The following is a 21,288-nucleotide window of genomic DNA, read 5'->3' as shown; positions in this document are numbered from 1 at the left end:
AAACTCAAACCGTAACAAAATAATTCATTATTAATGAGGTCATTCACACCACAAATAACCAAAACAATATTTAATTAACAGATAATCACTGGCTACTATCTTTGGTAAATTTTATTTTTCAAAAGGCAGAAAATTGCTGCATCTCTAGCGTTTCGGGAATATTCCTGTTTCCACATCTGTGTAATTATCCTAAAAGCTTTTTACATGTTTTCTTGACAAAACCTTTAGATTTAATGTATCTCACGTTTCAAAAACTGGTGGAAGTTAAAACTAATTCTTCATCAAGATTAGATCCGAACTGCAACCGGTAGAAAAGGTGATCTGACCCAGTTTGATCAGTTCAGCTTCTCGTCAAGTGTTTTTGCTTCCGGTGCTGCGTGAAGTGGCAGCCTGTTATTGCGGCTCCGTCTTCATCTTGTGTTTTTTCGTTGCTTTTTTTGGATTACATGTTGTTGTTTTTACAACAATCTCGGGCCAGTGTATCACTATGGGTGTGCAAGTGGTGAAATTAGTTTTTTGTCTTTTTCTACTTTTTGGACAGTTTTTTTTTTTTTTTTAGCATCAGGAGAACTCTTCGGCCATGCTTCTATTGTTTACACACAGGAACAGCTGATAGCGCTGTGCAACACTCCGCTGCTTTCTGTGGAGAGACCAGACATCCCCGCTGAAATAAGGAGAAGGAGACGGAGAGGATGTCGAGCCGGAATAAAACACAGTGAGAGGAGAAGACGGTACAAACCATGCCTGCCGTCTGTTGTTATGGGGAATGTAAGATCTCTCTCTAACAAGTTGGAGGAGCTAATGGTGCTAACCAGGCTGCATAGAGAGTACAGGGAGTGTAGCATCATGTGCTTCATCGAGACCTGTCTGAACGAACTCAGACCCGAATATTTCGCTAAACGGATTTAACCTCGTGAGAGCGGACCGGACATCGAGAGAGAGCGGTAAGAAGAAGGGGGGAGGAATAGTGATGTACGTGAACAACAGATGGTGTAACCCTGGGCATATAAGCGTCAAGGAGAAACTTTGCACTCAGGACATTGAACTGCTGGCTATCGGGATTCGGCCATACTACCTGCCTCGGGAATTCTCGCATATTATCGCGATAACTGCGTACATTCCCCCCTTCACCAATGCTATAGTGGCCTATGAGCTCCTCCATACCGCAGTGTCAAGGCTGCAAACATCGCACCCCCACTCTCTTCTTCTTATCTCAGGAGACTTCAATCATGCCTCTCTGTCCCCCATTCTCCCCACATTCACGCAGTATGTGTCATGCCACACCAGGAACAATAGGACTTTGGACTTACTGTATGCAAACGTAAAGGATGCCTACCCTCCCCTCACTTGGTCGCTCTGATCACAACCTGGTCCACCTCATACCTGTCTACAAACCTGTAGTTAAACAACAACCCCCAATTACAAGGACTGTGAGGAGATGGACAGAGGAGGCCAGTGAGAGGCTGAGGGACTGCTTTGAATCCACTGACTGGGAGATGCTGTGTGGAGCACATGACGTGGAGGACATAGACAGCCTGACCCACTGCCTCACTGACTATATCAACTTCTGCGTGGAGAACACCGTGCCCACCAAGACAGTGCGGTGTTTCTCAAACAACAAACCCTGGGTGACCCCTGAGCTGAAAGCCCTACTCAACGAGAAGAAGAGGGTTTTCAGATCTGGAGACAAGGAGGAACTTAAGCGAACTTGAGCGAACTCAAAAATTGAAAAAGAAAAAAATGAAGGCAAGGACATCTACAGGTGGAAACTGGAAGACCAACTCCAGAAGGAAAACACCAGGGAGGTCTGGAGAGGGCTGAAGACGATTTCAGGCTCAAACGGTGTCAGTGGGAATGGCTCCAAACCTGGAGACAGAGGGCGGGCAAACAAACTTAATCTGTTCTTCAACAGACTTCCGTTACAACACAGACAGCTGCCACATCCAGAAGTTCTCGGACGATACAGCCATCGTTGGACGGGTAACAGACGGGAACGACCTGGAATACAGGAAGGTGGTCGAGGACTTTGTCGACTGGTGTGAACGCAGTCACCTTCACATCAACGCCACCAAGACAAAGGAGATGGTGATTAACTTCCAAAGGAAGGCACCACACACAGCGCCGGTGAACATCCAGGGTTTGGACATTGACATCGTGGATGGCTATAAATACCTGGGTGTTCACCTGAACAATAAACTGGACTGGTCAGACAACACCAATGTCCTATACAAGAAGGGACAACGTCTCCTCCACCTGTTGAGGAGACTGAGGTCCTTTGGAGTGTGTAGGACGCTGCTCAGGACCTTTTATGACACTGTGGTTGCATCAGCAACCTTCTACACTGTGGTTTGCTGGTGTGGTGGAGTCACAGAGAGGGACAAGAATAGACTGGGCAAACTGATCAAGAGGACCAGCTCCATCCTGGGCTGTCCTCTGGATTCAGTGGAGCAGGTGGGGGAGAGGAGGATGTTGGCTAAACTGTCCAACATAATAATAATAATAATACATTTAATTTAAAAGCGCCTTTCAAGACACACAAGGACACTTTACAAAAAACACAAGGACACAAAACAAGACAGAGCAGAAAAAAATAAATAAAAAATGGAACAGTGCAGTCACGGGGAGTAAGAACAACCCAACATCAGGAACAACCCCTCTCACCCCCTGAAGGAGACAGTTGGGACTTTAGGAAGCTCTTTCAGTCAAAGACTGCTGCACCCACAGTGATAGAAGGAATGCTTCAGGACGTCTTTTGTCCCCTCAGCAGTCAGACTCTTTAACATCAACATGTCCTAGTCTTTCTGCTGCCGAGTTTCTTCTTTTCAGGACATACAAGAGCACAGTATACACAACCATTATCTCACATCTTTCTAGTTGCAGTACTTGGTAATACAACTCCTATTGGAGTTTGTTGTTTTACTCATGCTATTCATGAATGTCAATGTCAATATATATATTTAACCTCCTTAATACCTCAACCCTCAATCTACACATGTTGGTTGTTTCAACTTCTGACTAAACACTGTAAACTTGATGCAATATGTAAATATATTTTGTACATAACATATTTGTCTGCCGTATTCTATTTTTTTGTATCTTGCACTGTTGTTTCCTGCAGCTGTGACACCCTAATATCCCCACAGGGATGAATAAAGTCCTACCTTATCCTATCTTATCTTTTGTTTACAACATGTCACACGGGGCCTCACAGCGAGAAGGTCACCGGTTCGAATCCATGGGCCAGCTGGCCTTTCTGTGTGGAGTTTGCATGTTCTCCCTGTGTCTGCGTGGGTTCTCTCCGGGTACTCCGGCTTCCTCCCACCGTCCAAAGACATGCTCATTAGGTTAACTGGTGATTCTAAATTGGCCGTAGGTGTGCGTGTGAGTGGTTGTCTGTCTCTCTGTGTTAGCCCTGCAATGGACTGGAGACCTGTCTAGGGTGTACCCCTGCCTCTCGCCTGATGACAGCTGGGATAGGCTCCAGCAGACCCCCGCGACCCTTAACAGGAATAACCGGGTATAGAAAATGAATGAATGAATGTCACACGGGCCAGCCAATCAGTAGACTGCTTTCTGTCTTACTCCTCAGTGATTCAGGACCACTGCGTCTTGCAAGAACACCTTCACCGCCAGAAGACGAAAGTCCCCCAGAGAGTCCAGATTCCAGCTCCAACCACATGCTCCGCCCTGTCTCACCTGGGCCACCACGGCCCAAATCCCCCACACAGGTAGATCTAACCTTAACTAAACCATCTCATTTAGGTCTAACCTTAACTAAACCATCATCTCAGGTAGATCTAACCTTAACTAAACCATCATCTCATTTAGATCTAACCTTAACTAACCCATCATCTCATTTAGGTCTAACCTTAACTAAACCATCATCTCATTTAGATCTAACCTTAACTAAACCATCATCTCATTTAGATCTAATCTTAACTAAACCATCATCTCAGGTAGATCTAACCTTAACTAAACCATCATCTCAGGTAGATCTAACCTTAACTAAACCATCATCTCATTTAGATCTAACCTTAACTAAACCATCATCTCAGGTAGATCTAACCTTAACTAAACCATCATCTCAGGTAGATCTAACCTTAACTAAATGATTATCTCAGGTAGATCTAACCTTAACTAAACCATCATCTCATTTAGATCTAACCTTAACTAAACCATCATCTCAGGTAGATCTAACCTTAACTAAACCCTTATCTCATTTAGATCTAACCTTAACTAAACCATCATCTCAGGTAGATCTAACCTTAACTAAACCCTTATCTCATTTAGATCTAACCTTAACTAAACCATCATCTCAGGTAGATCTAACCTTAACTAAACCCTTATCTCATTTAGATCTAACCTTAACTAAACCATCATCTCATTTAGGTCTAACCTTAACTGAACCATCATCTCATTTAGATCTAACCTTAACTAAACCATCATCTCATTTAGATCTAACCTTTACTAAACCATCATCTCATTTAGATGTAACCTTAACTGAACCATCATCTCATTTAGATCTAACCTTAACTAAACCATCATCTCATTTAGATCTAACCTTAACTAACCCATCATCTCATTTAGATCTAACCTTAACTAACCCATCATCTCATTTAGGTCTAACCTTAACTGAACCATCATCTCATTTAGATCTAACCTTAACTAAACCATCATCTCATTTAGATCTAACCTTTACTAAACCATCATCTCATTTAGGTCTAACCTTTACTAAACCATCATCTCATTTAGGTCTAACCTTAACTGAACCATCATCTCATTTAGATCTAACCTTAACTAAACCATCATCTCAGGTAGATCTAACCTTAACTAAACCCTTATCTCATTTAGATCTAACCTTAACTAAATGATTATCTCAGGTAGATCTAACCTTAACTAAACTACCATCTCATTTAGATCTAACCTTAACTAAACCCTTATCTCATTTAGATCTAACCTTAACTAAACCATCATCTCAGGTAGATCTAACCTTAACTAAACTACCATCTCATTTAGATCTAACCTTAACTAAACCCTTATCTCATTTAGATCTAACCTTAACTAAACCATCATCTCATTTAGGTCTAACCTTAACTAAACTATCATCTCATTTAGATCTAACCTTAACTAAACCATCATCTCAGGTAGATCTAACCTTAACTAAACCATCATCTCATTTAGATCTAACCTTAACTAAACCATCATCTCATTTAGATCTAACCTTAACTAAACCATCATCTCATTTAGATCTAACCTTAACTAAACCATCATCTCATTTAGATCTAACCTTAACTAAACCATCATCTCAGGTAGATCTAACCTTAACGGGGAACTACCATTTTTTTTTACAACCTTTTCCTTATTTCTGGCATATAATAAGATCGTTTACTCACCCATATAACTTTGGTGTAATTTTTAGTCCTTCGGAAGATATTTAGATCCAGCGGAGTGCCGCATATATCCATATAGTGGGAGTGACTGGGGCACTGAAACGCAGCCTCTATATAACATTAACCGCTGCGAAACTCGTTCATTTCACCAATATTTAGTTATGATACGCTAGTGTTATTCCCCGTTGAGTCCAGAGTTACCTGTTGTCTATTCGCGGATGTGTAGTGTAGAGGTTTGTTGTTCTTTGTCCAGCTGTTCCTCTCTTTGCCCCCACATCCTCCTTTCAACGAGCTCCTCATCCGTATACTCTGACTCCAAACGGTAAGGATGTCCACCATAAACAAAGTCATCGTCCACAACCTCAGGATCAGAAAAACGTTCAGCCACGTTGTAGTAGTAAATTACAGGTAAACAAGCCATGTGGTGTGTGCGCGATGCTCAGAGATGACATCATCCAGGTCAGAGGTTAGTAGGTCAATCTACAGACCCCGGATGATGATAACAGGTAACTCTGGATTCAACAGGGAATAGCACTAGAGTATCATAACAAATATTGGTGAACTGAACGAGAGATAATGCGTTATTTAGAGGCTGCGTTTCGGTGCCCCAGTCACTCCCACTATATGGATATACACGGCACTCCACTGGAGCTAAATATCTTCCGAAGGTATTAATGAGTAAATGATAGTATTTTATGCCAGGAATAAGGTCCAGGTTGTGAAAAACGGTAGTTCCCCTTTAACTAAACCATCATCTCATTTAGATCTAACATTAACAAAGTCATACTCATGTTCAGGTCATACAGTGAGGTTATTGTGACTTGATTGATAGATAATATTCGTGATATTTGTAGTTTATAGTTCATAGATACCAGTGATTCATACATAATATTGTCTGTGATGGTGCTCTGCCATCAAGGTCATTGTTTATCTAAAAACAAAGCTCAAACAAAGACTACTGCACTCAGTGGAATTGTTTTCAGAACGATAGTGAAACAGTGATTAATAGATAATATTTATCATTTGATTATAGTGATTGACAACAGAACTAATTCATAATAGTATTGATTTGACAAAAGTGGTGCAGAACAAAGTGTTTTTGTTGTCTGAACTTGATCGTAACTTTCTGTGACTGTTTTTTCTTTGCTGCTACTTTTGTGTGTTGATTGGTGAGTGAACCAAACGCCAGTTTGTTGTCATATGTCTGTTACAGTCTGTATTTAGAGATGATAAGAACCCAGTGTTGTTGTGTACAGTAGAATCTTAAAGTAGAATAGCGCCATGTTTCTACTGATGGTTCAGATACCATTGTCTTTCCTTCGATAGTATTTAAAGAGGTGTGTATGTGTGTGGATATGTGCATAGATGTGTGTTTGTGATGTGACGACGCTTCTAGAACACTGGTTCAGTTTGTTCTGGTGGTGTTGGCTAGGTGTTTGTGATGATGGATTGTTGGGACATAACTGTCTTGAAACAGTCAGCCATCTAACATCACAGGGTGTCTGAACATAAAACTGATGCTCACAACTGAAACACATGGTCATGGTTTTGAGAAGTCTCAGCAGCTTCTCACAGACAAAAAGAGGTTGACGATGAACAACGCTTCTTTCCCTGACAGTCCTATCAGAACATTCACCACCCGAACACCTTTACAGACTACAGTATAGTCCATTTGTACACCAATTAATTCTGATGGATCCGAGCTTGAAGAGGTGTCTGGTGTCTGTAAGTCTGTACTTTCACTTTCAGACATTTAGGGTTGTTTCACCTGAACAGTATCATAGAAACAAACTGACCCATGCTTCTATTTATTTTACACACAAATTAATATCCTTCTGTCCCTGTCTTCTAAATGAGACATTTCAAAAGGCTTTGATGGACTTTCTTCAAATGTGGTACAAATATTCACAGATTGCCTGAACCAAGCCTCCATTTGTCCTGAACCCTAACGAAACAAAACATTAACAAAACAAAAACACATTAACCAATGGAAGTGTGGACATTTTATACATTTTTAAAGGGTTTAGGGTCGCTTCACTGTAACATCATGAAGAAACATGACATACAGTAAATGAGTCAGAACTGTTGACTGGATGGTGGAGGTATACATATACATATATATCATGATGGAGAATTGCCCCACATGTTTTTCTTTGGACCCCATGTTGGAACCAGTGTTGTAGAACCTCTCATCCTCATCTTAACAGTACAATATGTAATTCATGTTGTACGTGTCTGTTGGAGGTTTCATTAAAACAAATGCTGAGTTCATACTTAGTACTCTGTCACATTGAGTCCTGATTTATTAATGTCAGCAGACATTTTTAGTGGAACACTATTATATATTTTTTACCATCCAACACGATGACACAGAGACTCTTTAAGATAGAGCACTTCAGTGCTTAAAACATCTTGTTTTTTGGTCTTTTATCCCCACATCCCAACCACTTTCAGCTCTACATCTGTAAGACCAAAAACAATGGGTTCTACTGATGAGGGACTAAAATAAAATCCATTCATCCCCTTATGAGGCCATGCTGACTTTCAAATCTCTTCTCTACCAATTCTAAAATAGAGTAAATAAAAGTAAATAAAAAGTGACATTGATGTTATTGAACCTTGCCCATAAATGTCTCTGCTGCTCTCTATCAATGTGAAGTAAAGCCAGAGCCTGAGTTGTATCTGGTCATTTAGTCTTTGTGTCTTCAGACAAGTTTCTTCTAAATGGTTCATCTCCACAATCATGGTTCTCTACACACAACACTAAAGCTGTTTCATGTTTCTGTGACTGTGGGTTCTAGTGATTCACTGTGTAACTGCTTCTCTTTGACTGATGGCCAGATGTTGTCAGTGACTCTACTGTATGACTGAAATTAAATATACGTTTGACATCCTGCCATCTAATAAAGAGACGTTGAATGTTTTTTGTAAGGGAACTGTGATTATTAGGGAGCACTCTCATTCACACCTGGAAACATCAGATCTAGATTATTTCTTTGATTTCCAACATACATTGTAACAACTGAGTTTTTTATTTTTTTTATTTTTCTGTTCAATTAGTAAAGATGATATATCACTTGTTGGCTTCAGCAGACACAGCTGAGCCCTAGGCTGAAGCTGAACCCCAGCTAACCACCAAACCTTAAGGCCCCAACACCTTAACCCTCCAACCCTAACCCCGGCGCCCCATTATCCTGCTCTTGTGATCAGATGTGTTTTGGTTGTTCCTGCCTTGCTGTTCTGATTCATTAACATCTTTGTTTTTTTGCAGCTTAAAAAGGGTCCACCTGTGCCTCCCCCACCAAAGGTCACACCCACCAAAGAGGTGGCAGAGGAGCAGATTATCGATCTGTTTGGTGGAGAATTTTTACCAGCGCCTTCACCCTCGCAGGTCTGAGTACAGTTCAATACAGACAACCAATACACATTGTGTTATGAACACGTTCTTACCTGTTTTCCTTTTGTTGTCGTCTACAGCCCAATGAAAGACCAGGAGAGTCGCTTCTTGATCTAGACTTTGATGCTTTCCAGCCAGATGACAGTGTTTCACCGATTCCACAGGTGTCCTTCATTACCTGAACATATTTGAGGACCAAACAACATCAGCACCAACGCAGTGATCTGACTGAAATCTGAAAACCTACCTTGAGTAGAAGGGAATGTCAGCTTAGTGGAGACAGAGAATAAATGTTTGAATAAGTTAAAGATCTGACTGAACCTCAGTGTTCATGTCATTAATGTAATTAACCACAGTCTCCAGCAGACAGGTGACTTCATCTCATCCCCTGGTCATAAATCAGATGACTTTTAGTTTGGGTTTGATGAGATTTGATATATACCGTCTTCTTGTAGCAAACTACAAATATAATTTACAAAATAAAAAAGTAATCATATAATGTGGTTTACATTTACTATACTTGGTGAGACCATGGGTCTAAATACCTGTTCACCCTTCCGACTCTGTACTGGTTCAAACCATAACAAGCTGTTGTTGATACTAGTGTATATAAGATGTGTGTTATGTACATTATTAGTCAGATTAAACAACATTAACTCTCCTCTTTCAGACAGCTGTACCTTGGGATATGTGGTCGGTGAGTAACATCTGCTAAATTATACACATTTTTTGGTCAAGTAACTTGACAAACTTATTGAATCAATCTAACAGAGAGTTACCATGATCAGTCATGAACCATTTTCCTTTTTTTTTTTCAAGGCCAGTGCCCAGGCAGCTCAGCCTGTAAGTACCTCCAGTTAGATGTGTTCATTTAAACTTCAAATCTTTGTATTCAAGTAATCATCCACTTTATTTGACTTTTAACGTCATTAAGTCACAGTTTGCACTGATCAACATGTGTCTTTTCCCATGTCCATATTTAGCTTGTTTTCAATATTTCAATATGTTTCAATGATTTTGATAGAGGTAAATTCTTTTCTACTAAAATATTGATCTATAGTATAAGGCTCATGTTCAAATCCCTTAAATTCTTGGTCAGGGATCTTTGTTAGGTGTCATACACTCTTTGTCTAATAAAATAAAGGTATAAGGAAGAAAAACACAAATGGTAACTACTAGCCTACTGGGGAATGCTCTAGTGTAGTGCTGATGGCCTTTTCATCTTAAATCAGTTCTTCAGAAGGAAGCCAAGAACCCAGTAGGTTCAATTAATTCTAACATAATTTGTGTCATCTGTACTTTGTGTACATTCTCTGTGTTGTGCTGGCTTTCCAGTCACAGTGTCGGGGAGGGTCAAAATTTAACCCTTCATTCCCTGCCTTTCCAAGCAGGCTGCAGATTCTGGTTTCGTCCCTGACTGGTCAGCTGACTTTGGTTCTGTGTCAGCAAACGGAGATGCTGGTTCTGGAGCCGAGGCCCCCAATGCTCCTGGGGCCACTGCTGTAGGGCCAGATGGGGTGCAGGGCGAGGTGCAGAGCGAGGCTCAGTGCTGGTCCCAGGCAGAAGGCTCGCAGCCTGGTGCAGACCCAACTACACCCACCCAGGATTGTAAAGACAAAGCAGCTGAAGATGAGGTTAGCAGCTGGGACTCTCAAACTAACCCTCTTCCTCAGCCCTGTGGTGGTGATGAAGATGAGGCAGGGCAGACAGATTCAGAAGGAGACCTGATAGGGCAACAAGACCACAGGAAGTCCACCCCAGGACTTATATTCACCAATGAGTACGGTGAACAGATTCAATTTATTGAGATTGAGGACAGTGCAGAGGACAGAGGAGACAAGTACTCCAGGTCTCCGGATGGATCCGGGTCTGAATATGAAACTGCTGAAGAGTGGGGGGACGGGGGTCAGGGGGGAGGTTGGGTGAGTGCTGATGATGAACTTTCCTTAGGACATCGTTCTCCAGTGAACTCCTCAGGGGCACAGGGAGGTGGAACTGAGGGTGTAGCAACAACACAAGTTTCATCAGAGGGTAGAGGTACCAGTGTAGCTGGTAATTCAGGAAAACTATGTGATGAGACTTTGATTGACAGAGATCAGTCTGAAACAGAGGGGGGAGGAGGTGCGTTTAATTCAGATCCTTTTGCTGAAATACAGGGAGGAGGAGGTGCGTTTGATTCAGATCCTTTTGCTGAAACACAGGGAGGAGGAGGTGCATTTGATTCGAAGCCTTTTCCTGAAACACAGGGAGGAGGAGGTGCGTTTGATTCGAATCATTTTCCTGAAACACAGGGAGGAGCAGGTGCGTTTGATTCGGATCCTTTTCCTGAAACACAGGGAGGAGGAGGTGCGTTTGATTCGAAGCCTTTTCCTGAAACACAGGGAGGAGGAGGTGCGTTTGATTCGAATCCTTTTCCTGAAACACAGGGAGGAGAAGGTGCGTTTGATTCGGATCCTTTTCCTGAAACACAGGGAGGAGGAGGTGCGTTTGATTCGGATCCTTTTCCTGAAACACAGGGAGGAGGAGGTGCGTTTGATTCAGATCCTTTTGCTGAAACACAGGGAGGAGAAGGTGTGTGTGATTCAGATCCTTTTCCTGAAATTCAGGGGGGAGGAGGTGCGTTTGATTCAGATCCTTTTGCTGAGACACAAGGGGGAGGAGGTGCGTTTGATTCAGATCCTTTTGCTGAAACACAAGGGGGAGGAGGTGCGTTTGATTCAGATCCTTTTGCTGAGACACAAGGGGGAGGAGGTGCGTTTGATTCAGATCCTTTTTCTGAAACACAGGGGGGAGGAGGTGCGTTTGATTCAGATCCTTTTTCTGAAACACAGGGGGGAGGAGGTGCGTTTGATTCAGATCCTTTTGCTGAGACACAGGGGGGAGGAAGTGCGTTTGATTCAGATCTTTTTGCTGAGACACAAGGGGGAGGAGGTGCGTTTGATTCAGATCCTTTTGCTGAAACACAGGGAGGAGGGGGTGCATTTGATTCAGATCCTTTTGCTGAAATTCAAGGCAGAGGTGTCATCCCTGAACCAGGCGGAGACAGAAGGGAAGGTTATGCTCAGGTCTCAGGTGAAGGTGAGGTGGATTTAGAGTCTTTTGCCCACAGTTTCCCAGCATCCTCTTCAGGAACTGAGGGTCCTGCCTCCGACTCCACTTCCTGGCAGGAAGTTGGCCACAGCAGTGGCTTCACATCTTCTGTCACTAAACAAAGTTCAGCGTCCATCTGTGGAACAGCAGCAGAAGGAAATAAAGAAGTAAACTGTCCCAGAATTCACAAAGAACCAGAAAATTCAGACATGTCCGAAGACGAAGCCGCAAACCGGAGATTTGGAAAGTTATACCAAGAGCTAGATACAGAAAAGGAAGAGGTACTTACCTTCCCATCTTTGGTGTGGTAGATAGCTTAGAGTAGACTAGAGATCAATGAAAAACCCTTTCCTCTCTTCCCTCCCTCAGACTGAGAAAACATAAAGCCCAGTTGTTGCTCTGAAGTCTGGAACCCAGCCTGAGCTCCTCCTGCCTTTACTCTTGCTTGCTCCCATCTCTGAACATCCACTGCTTGTTCATCATTTCATCCTGAATCTACCTTTTTATTTTTGACTCATCTCACCTAAAAGATTCAAACACTAATTTGTGTCTCTGCAATTTAATTTAGGTGACCAATTCATTTAATGGATTTTCACAGGTAATGTTCAAACTGAACTTAAAGTATATTTTCACCTACTGAATGGCTCAAATGTTCAGACTTCAGAGATGAGAAAGATGTAGATCCTTTGATTCAGGTGTTTGGTATGAACTCAGTTTTCTATTGTGTCTTTTTTGTGAAACTTTTTTAACCAAATCTTTCGACCGCACTTCTGTCTGAAATTTTTGTTTTATCATTGAGCAGTAAAATATGAAAGCAGACATCAGCCCTAACAGCATGCTTAAAGCACCAAACCCTCAGAAACCTTTATCCCAGAAATGTCTCTTATGTCCCCTGTCCTGTTTCTGTTGTTGGCGTTATAATATGTCCTGATGTCCCATCTCATAGTGCTCACTAAATTTCTCTATTTCTAACACATGCCTTCTGAAGGATGCAGCTGCTCCGTCATTTTTTGCCGATTTTGACAAGATGGTGAGTTGTAAATATTTCTTTCTATCTATCTATCTATCTATCTATCTATCTGTACCTAGAGATGTCCACTTGTGTTTAGATTGACACATTTTAGTGACCGGCTAAACAAGTTGTATGATTTGAAAGATGGAGTTGTTATTCCTCAGGATGTTTGAAGTCCATCCTCCCTGCAATAATTAATGTGACCAAACATTATTTATCTAAGAAAACTGTAACTGCTGTTTCTGTCTTCAGGCTTTTAGCCTTCAAGATTCACCTTCACCGTTAGGAAGCTGTTGATGTGGCTCATAGTGCTTGCCTGATCATTGCTCTTCTGGTTCAATCTACAGAATAGAATAGAGTAGAATAGACTATATTGTCATTTGTACAGGTACAAGAAAGTAAAGGTATATGGGAATGCTTGTGTGAGATTCCCTGAGTCACCCTTTTTATTAAAAAAACAAGAAAATAAAAGGTAAACATTTTAAATACCAATACTATTATTATTACATTATAAACACACTGTAGCTCTGGTGCTTGTAGCCCAGATCAGATCTGCTGACATGTGAAGACCAAGGAACTTGTAACTGTGTGCCCGCTCCACTTCAGTCCCTTGGATGTTGCGGGGGGGTTTACATCGAATGCAGAAGAAGTCGAGAAGTTCAAATTTAACTTCACTGCTGATCACTGTTTCTTTTTGCAAAAGAACGAAGTTAACAGTGAATCAACTGAGTCTTCCGAAGACTCAAAGACACCAGCTGCTGGTCCAACAGAGGCTGCTGAGGAGCAAGACAAACCTCCAGTTCCCCCTGCCGGAGGGGTAGAGGATCAACATCCACCTCCACCTGATGGTGAGGACCCAAAACCTCCATCTGCAGGAGAACAGGTGGAGGAACATGTAGTGACTCCTGCTAGTGACGCGGAGGAACATGAAGCACCTCCTGCTAGTGAGGTGGAGGAACATGAAGCGCCTCCTGCTGGTGAGGTGGAGGAACATGAAGCGCCTCCTGCTGGTGATCAAGAAGTGATAGAAAAAAATTCAGAGAGCCCAAAGGAGGAGAGGCCAGCTGTAAGTGGATACTTTGATGAGGATGACTTGATAACAGCAACAGTGGCATTTGTGGTCATCATCGTCATCATCGTCATCACATCTCCATTATTCATTGTCGTCATCATCATCACCATCATCCTTAGTCTTCATCATCATCATCATCATCTTCATCCTTATCGCTATAAGCTTGAACTTTATTTTTGTAAATCACACGTCTTTAAACCTGTTGCTGTTTCTTTGTTGCAGTTCTCAAGTCTTGTTTCTCTAAACTTTCATTAAGTGTCAAAGTGATATTTTTTTTTAAGTTGTGGTTGAATTAAATGTGATTTTCTCTCTGAAGTCAACAGTTGGATCTCCGGGCTCTGACAAAGTGGATCTTGGTGAAGTATGTTACACTCTTGTTTTTACTGGCTCTTTTTCAGTTTTATCAGCCACAAATTAAGAAGTGAAAACTAAAATTAATGTGGAGTGATGGAAATATTATTTCCCGAGCCATTGAATGAAATTTCTTCTGGTATTCTTGTCAAACTATTGACAAGAATAGAATTCCATTAGACTGAATTTGTAACCTGGTAATTTACTCTTCAATTTTCAGGCATACGTTGTGCAAACTGGAGTGCCCACAGACATTTTATTTTATCAGTGATTTTATGTAGAACAATGTATGACCAGGTTTTGTGATGACAACAGTCACTGTTCTATGTTTGTTTGACGTATTTTCTGTCTGCAAACAGATTCCTGAAGAGTCCAAAGCATCTCCAGGTGAAGCAGCAGCTCCATCGGTAAATATGAATCCTTATAAAACAAAATGTGACTCACCCAGGAGCCATCAATAGAATAAACCACCTACAGGCAGTTGGATGTCAGCCTTATGTGACAAACATACTCTGATTTTTATTGAGCAGATAGCTCATAACATGTAATTAGGCATCTCCTTTGAGCAACACTAATTTATTATGATTAATTGATTAATTGTGATTAAAACTGCTAATGGCTTTCATTTCAAATAATTATTTTCTATTTATAAAAAGAGTCTTCTTACTGATGATACACTGCAGTTAAGATCGAAATCAATATGGACTCTACTACTACAAATAACCACACCAGAACTTCAGTGTGTCACCAAATTATTTATAATTGGATGTTTTTTGTTAATAAAACAGAAATGTCTCATGGTCTTCATAACGGTTTGTTTGCATTGTGTGTAAAGTGAAGGACATTTATAGATGTAAATGAAATGAAACCTGGTTAGATGAAATATTGTTTTTCCTGTCCTCTTTAGGAAAATATGCCAATCCCCTCTGTTGTGATTGAACCTGCTTCGAGTAATGAAGGTGATGATGACCGTGATGCCGACATAATTTCTCCAACTGCTATCAGTGACAATGGTGTGACCAGTGAAAACCAGACCATCAAACATATGAGTCCTGCTGGTGGAGTGTCAGGACTTCCTGATGACTTTCTTTACAAGGTTAGGATTCTTCCAACGACAAACCTCAAGAGTCATAAATTAAAAATACATTTTAACATAAATTATTAATGTATACGTATAAATATGATATATAATGTCAGAAGTAATTATTGTATATTTGGGCTTGCAGGTGGAGACCATGCATGACTTTGAGGCTGCAAATTCAGATGAGCTTGAGCTAAAGAGAGGCGATGTGGTTTTGGTGGTTCCCACTGCTTCAGTAGAGGATCAGGTGAGATCAGATGGTCACAGATAGAAATGTTGCCATTAAAATTCAGAATTGTCCCCGAAATTATGTTGATTATGGGTTAGGGTTAGGGCTGATTATGTTGTTTTTTTTTGTGTGTGTTTATAGGATGCTGGCTGGCTGACTGGGATCAAAGAAAATGACTGGTTAACACTTGGAAGAAGTGCTCATAAAGGACTTTTCCCAGAAAACTTTACCAAGCGCGTTTGAGTAATAATCAATGGAGTGGTGAAAATTTTGCAGAAATTTGTATCTGCTTCCAAGCCATTTTCTTCAGCATGTATCAGTCATTAAAAAAAACAAACAAAAAAACCTATAACCTGCTGCAATGGTCTGCTGGATAACTAAAGGGTTTGTCTTGAGGATGAAACTCTACTATAATACATGGTAATAAACACTAGTATTATTCCCAGAATAAATTATGTTTTCTAAGCATGAGATGATTGTGTGTTACACCACCCTCTGGAAATTAGATGTTTTTGTTCAAACAAAAAATGTGATGTGTGGCTTATTGGGAATATAGAAATCTGCCTATTCACACCAGTAAAATGTCAGAGAATTGTTTATAAATACAGCAAACCTGTAACAAAAAACAAAGATAAATATAATCTACTTAGCACTAAGTGTGTTGTATTAATATTGTTGTTCTGCTGTGGAATCTACCAGAAATTGTAGTGGTGTGATCTATTTAAATGTTCTTGAGTGTGACATGAAACTCTTCAGATAGTTGTATTTTCCAGACATGTCCTTACCGTTTAATCTTGAATCACTTAGTATATTTCTGTATTATCATTCTGGAGTGTGTGCGTGTGGTGCTTGGTCTTTTCTTTGGTATATGTGATGAAGAATCATGTCATTGATGAGTGTTGCTGTTTTTTGCCAAGAAAATACTGATTTAATGTCACTAGCAAACACAGTAGTTCACAACCAGCATGACTGAATTCTGAGAGGAGTGTTCATTCTCAGATGAAAAATAAAGAAAATCTCTACAGATGTATTTGCTTGTATGTAAGTAATCTATTTTTAGGATTTGAGTTATGATTAGGTAAACACATGAAACCCAGTGCCCCTATGGAGACTGTGTGTGCTGTGTCCATCCCATGGCAGACTCTCTCACTCTGGTCCATCTTTGGGTTAGGGTTAGTATTACGTCTTACTGACATCAAAACTTTGCATACCAAGGGTCGTCTGTGAAGGTGTGGAGTTCTCATGGGCATGTGGTAATTTTGTTGAAGACATTTTCATGGCCTCCAATTCAAGGCGCTGCAACGAGATTTCTTTCTCAGCTTCGATCTCTAACCTGTGGATTTATAAACGAAGCTAATACTCTGCCTTGTGAGTCATTTCCTTTTCCTGGGCCTCTAGCTGAAGACGAGCTAGACGAACCTTTAGCCTAGCATCCATACTTGAACCTTGGACTTCTGGTTAGAAGGGCTCAAAACAAGGCAAAGTTGCAGGTGGGGCCTCATGTTCAGTTCCCTCTCCTTGAGGTGTAGCTGGCATGGCCCCTTCCTCATCACCTTTAACAGCAGAAGCGCCTGGTTCAACAAAAGGATCCAATGGACCAGCAGCCCTAGGCGGGACAGGGCTTCCAGGCACTACCAGGACTCGTAGCTCTACCAATCCTTCCAAAACCCTGTTTTTAACCTCCTTTATTCTACCATGTTTTACGATAAGCCTCGATCTTATCAGTACCAGGATTTTCAAGAAAATCCTGCAACTTAACACTCATTCTGACACAGACTCCACAATGGTTGGTTTTAGATTTAGGGGAAAAATATCCTGGATGAGCCCCCAATTGTGTTACATCCTTAAGTCTGTCCAGGGGAATATCAGCTCTATCGGTACCACCCACTTCACTCTACGACCTTCCGTTTTGGAGATAGCTCAATTTTGATCCTAGAGACTCGGGACCACGTCCCGCGTGTTCAGCGTGGCCGATATAGTCGGGGTAGAGAGGTTTCAAGTGTCTGGGACTTTCCGTTCAGGAGTTATATAATTTTTTTAATTTCCCCATAGAAATGAATGGAGCGAAAATATTCTTGACGATAGGACCTTCCATTCAAAAGTTATGGAAGTTTTAAATTTTGACGTTTCGAGCCAAAATCCTTTCTACAGGACATGTTTAGGAGCACGTTTCAGGTCATTTGGAGTCGTTTGATACCCATCTTGAAAGTAGATTTTTGGTTAGCATAGTTAGCATGTGTGCTAACCGGGGGTGGAAGGTCCCTGAAACTTGGGCTACCCCCCCATTTTCGAGGGCGCTGATCACGCTGGTCAATGTCTGTACGACCTTCCGTTCCCGAGATAGGTGTCATCACATAGAGCTGGAGACTTGAGACTCTGGCTACCCCCCCACTTGCTTGGGTGCTGATCACGGCTGTCTTGGTCCCATGTCTCTATGGCCTTCCATTCCCGAGATAGGTGTCACTGCATAGTGCTAGAGCCTTGAGACTCTGGCTACCCCCATATTTGTGAGGGTGCTGAACACGCTGGTATGCTTGGTTTTCGTCTACGACCTTCCGTTCCGGAGATATTGTAGTTTTAGCCATTTTTTGGTCCATGTTAAGTTCCTAACTTTGGCTAGGAGTGTGCTAGAGAGCTGGGACCAAGTACGTTGGAAAGGTCTGGAGGAGAGCTTTCCGCCCATATAAGGTCCAATGGCACTTTCGGGCGGGAAGTGGGCGTGGTAAGCGAAAGACGGGTAAAAGTGGGAGTATCTCGAGAACGGTGCGTCCTAAAAATGCGGGACCACCACAGGCGTATTCAGCGTGGTCGATTTAGTGGGGGTAGAGCCCCTGTCCGACGCGGTCCGACGTCACTTTTTGATTGACTGCCTCCATTTTAAGTTCACAACTTTGGCTAGGAATGTGGAAGAGAGCCATATAAGGTCCGACGGCACATTCGCGGGGGAAGTAGGCGTGGTCAGCGGGGTCGATTTAGGGGGGGTAGATACCGTTTCCAAGTTTCTCTGACCTTCCGTTGTGTTGTTGTATAAAAATAAATAGGAAGTCCCTCATCCTGGTCAGGCTCTCAAGGTTGTTGGCGGAGGTTCCAAGACTGACAGTGAGTTGGTTATCCTCCGGGGACAAGGGATGCCCATAGATTAGCTCCTCCAAGGCCAGCTCCGCCTGGTAACCCTTCCAGGTCGCGTCGTACCCTGCCTTGTCCCTGTTACTGTTGTACACAGAACGGAGGACCTCATTCAGATGGATCATGCTCTCGCGGACTACGGCCACAATCCCAAGCCCGTCCTCTCTGTCGAGAAAAGGAACGAGCATTGGTTTCCTTTCTGTGTAAACCTGCAGAAAGTTCAGGCTTCCACGAGACTCCTCACCACGACACACAACATCCAGGAGTGGCATGGTCACATCCAGTGGCCTCCCATTCAGATCTGGAAGTTGGCACACTGGCTCAGACTCAGAGCAGGGTACAAACAGCCCCGGACTCCCACCACCTGCTGTAGACCCTGCCTGGACCACAACAGGTGCAGCTGCCTGTCCTCAACCACCTCCTCGGGGCACCAGGGTACATGCAGCATGCACAGACACCCGTTTAATGCCCCTAGCCTCCACCAAATCAGCCAGATTCAGAGCATCCTGACTCTTTTGCCCAAACACAGACAGGGTGAGCATGGCTTTTAAGTCTGGGTGCATGTCCACTTCAGAAATTGCTCTGTCCAACACCCTCAGAATGAACTTCTGATCCTGCTGAAGCACATTGAAGCAGGAGGGGTTGGACAGGCTGTTCTTTTGGACAGAGTCCCGCCCCATGTCATCCATGGCAAGGTTTCTCAGCTCCAGTGTGAAGGCATCCCGGACCAAGAAGGCTGTGGCTTGGTGGCGGCAGGTGGACTCCCAAGAGGGAAGTGTGGTCAAAGCTGCAGGGTACACTGGTACTACACTCAGGTTCAAGAACAACCCATGGGCTGTCTGAGCCAGGCAGTGTCCGAAGCTATGTGCCCAGCCCAGCCGCTGTCCAGGAGATGCCTTTGTCAAGGGCACATGCTTCTTTAAGAAGTGATAGTGGGGCTTGACATTATGTACGCGTTAGAGTGGAAGAGCCAAGAATGCAATACGCTCCTTGACCCACTCCAGCTTGTGGAGCTCTATCACAACCCTGTCTATATCATACATTGTGCCCACAATCCCAGCTCCAGCAATATACTGGGTGGAGAACACAGGCACCTTGACCTCTGCGTCAGCAAGAAAGTCACACACCTCATGCTTTTCCTCGAAAGGATTGACTAGGTTGTGTTTTCTGCTCCCACCTCCACTAAATCCTCCACATGCTCCATGACTCTCTGTCTGTGTGTCTCTGTGTTGTATGCTGTGTGTATGACTGTATTTAAGTTGGAATGATGTGCTATGGATGTATGACTAGCTATTGACTGTGACGCTGAATGTTATGTCTGTTCTCCTTGCTGTCCTGTCTGTGAATGACTGTCTTCTATGTTATGATCTGTATTTTAAAACTTTAATGTCAATACAGTGTTTTAGTTTCTGATAGTTCTTTTTCAAATGAAATGTGTTGTTAGATTATATTAGTGTTACAGTCCATGCTTACTGAAATGAATTATATCAGTAGGTTGTATTTATTTATATCGTAACTATTTTTATACAACAACACAACGGAAGGTCAGAGAAACTTGGAAACGGTATCTACCCCCTAAATCGACCCCGCTGAACACGCCTGTGGTGGTCCTGTATTTTTAGCACTCACCGTTCAAAAGTTACAGCCGTTTTAACCTTCTTTCGCTAACCACGCCACATTCCTAGCCAAAGTTGTGAACTTAAAATGGAGGCAGCCAATCAAAAAGTGACGTCGGACCGCGTCGGACAGGGGCTCTACCCCTGATGAGGGACTTCCTTGGGTTGGCTCCCCACTCTTCTGCCACGGCTGATGTGTGCCCTCCACCACTGGAGAACTGGACAAGGGATATCACACAGAAGCTCAGGGTGGAGCGGGTGTTCCCTTTGTGTGACTCCTTGGGAGCGGCACCATCAGTCATTGGAGCAAAGCTATGGTTGGCCTTTCTCTGGGATGTGTACAAGCACAGCAGGGTTCCTCTGGCCACGCTTAAGGCAAGCCAGAGTCCAGGATTAGTGAACGGGGCTGCGTCTCCTGAAAAGTTCGAGAAGATGCTGAAGCCCGACAGGCTCCCCTTCCAGGTGACTTTTGTGCAGTGCACATCCCTGGTCACAAGGGCTGGACACGATCCTGCTGTCTGCCTTAAGCGTGGCCAGGAAGAACTCAAGCTGCGTTGGATTCCAGACGTGCGATTCTACGTTGGGAGAAATCAAAAGCTCTTCTGGGACCAACGCAGCTACATTGAGTTGTACACAGGAGATGCTCCCATGTCCATGCAGGCGCATGAGGCCATCATCCAGAATGGCATTCTGAATGAGATGGAGCGGCGGGGTCTGTGCTTCGCGAACAAGCTGCAGCGGTACCATGAGCAGGGACTGCCGTGGCTTGCACTTTGCCTGCAGCGCGTACCAGAGCATATCAAGGGTAACAAGCTTCTCTTAACCCTCACGTTTCTCTCGTGCATAGGCATGATAGAAAACAATGCCTATGTGGAGAACGAGAGACTACATGAGCTTATGAAGGAGTTGCCCTTGACACAAAAG

At 42.8% G+C, this 21,288-nt stretch overlaps 1 protein-coding gene across 1 annotated transcript in view; it reads left to right on the top strand.

Moving 5' to 3' along the window:
- The window catches only part of amph (amphiphysin), a gene marked incomplete at its 5' end in the record, with an annotated part of 28,530 nt that extends 11,006 nt beyond the window's left edge, over nt 1–17,524 (top strand). The window contains 14 exons of the mRNA XM_084575265.1: nt 3,590–3,728; nt 8,662–8,781; nt 8,868–8,951; nt 9,458–9,484; nt 9,607–9,630; nt 10,176–10,421; nt 12,446–12,475; nt 12,866–12,907; nt 13,593–13,955; nt 14,278–14,322; nt 14,672–14,719; nt 15,220–15,408; nt 15,539–15,640; nt 15,764–17,524. Of these exons, the coding sequence (XP_084431391.1) occupies nt 3,590–3,728; nt 8,662–8,781; nt 8,868–8,951; nt 9,458–9,484; nt 9,607–9,630; nt 10,176–10,421; nt 12,446–12,475; nt 12,866–12,907; nt 13,593–13,955; nt 14,278–14,322; nt 14,672–14,719; nt 15,220–15,408; nt 15,539–15,640; nt 15,764–15,865 (1,561 nt within the window). The 3' untranslated portion in view covers nt 15,866–17,524. The remainder of the gene's footprint in view (nt 1–3,589; nt 3,729–8,661; nt 8,782–8,867; nt 8,952–9,457; nt 9,485–9,606; nt 9,631–10,175; nt 10,422–12,445; nt 12,476–12,865; nt 12,908–13,592; nt 13,956–14,277; nt 14,323–14,671; nt 14,720–15,219; nt 15,409–15,538; nt 15,641–15,763) is intronic.
- Between the last annotated feature and the right edge of the window lie 3,764 nt (nt 17,525–21,288).

The sequence above is a fragment of the Chelon labrosus genome, assembly GCF_963514085.1.
Source record: "Chelon labrosus genome assembly, contig: SCAFFOLD_123, whole genome shotgun sequence".
NCBI lineage: Eukaryota > Metazoa > Chordata > Actinopteri > Mugiliformes > Mugilidae > Chelon > Chelon labrosus.
This window is presented reverse-complemented; position numbering and strand designations above follow the sequence as displayed.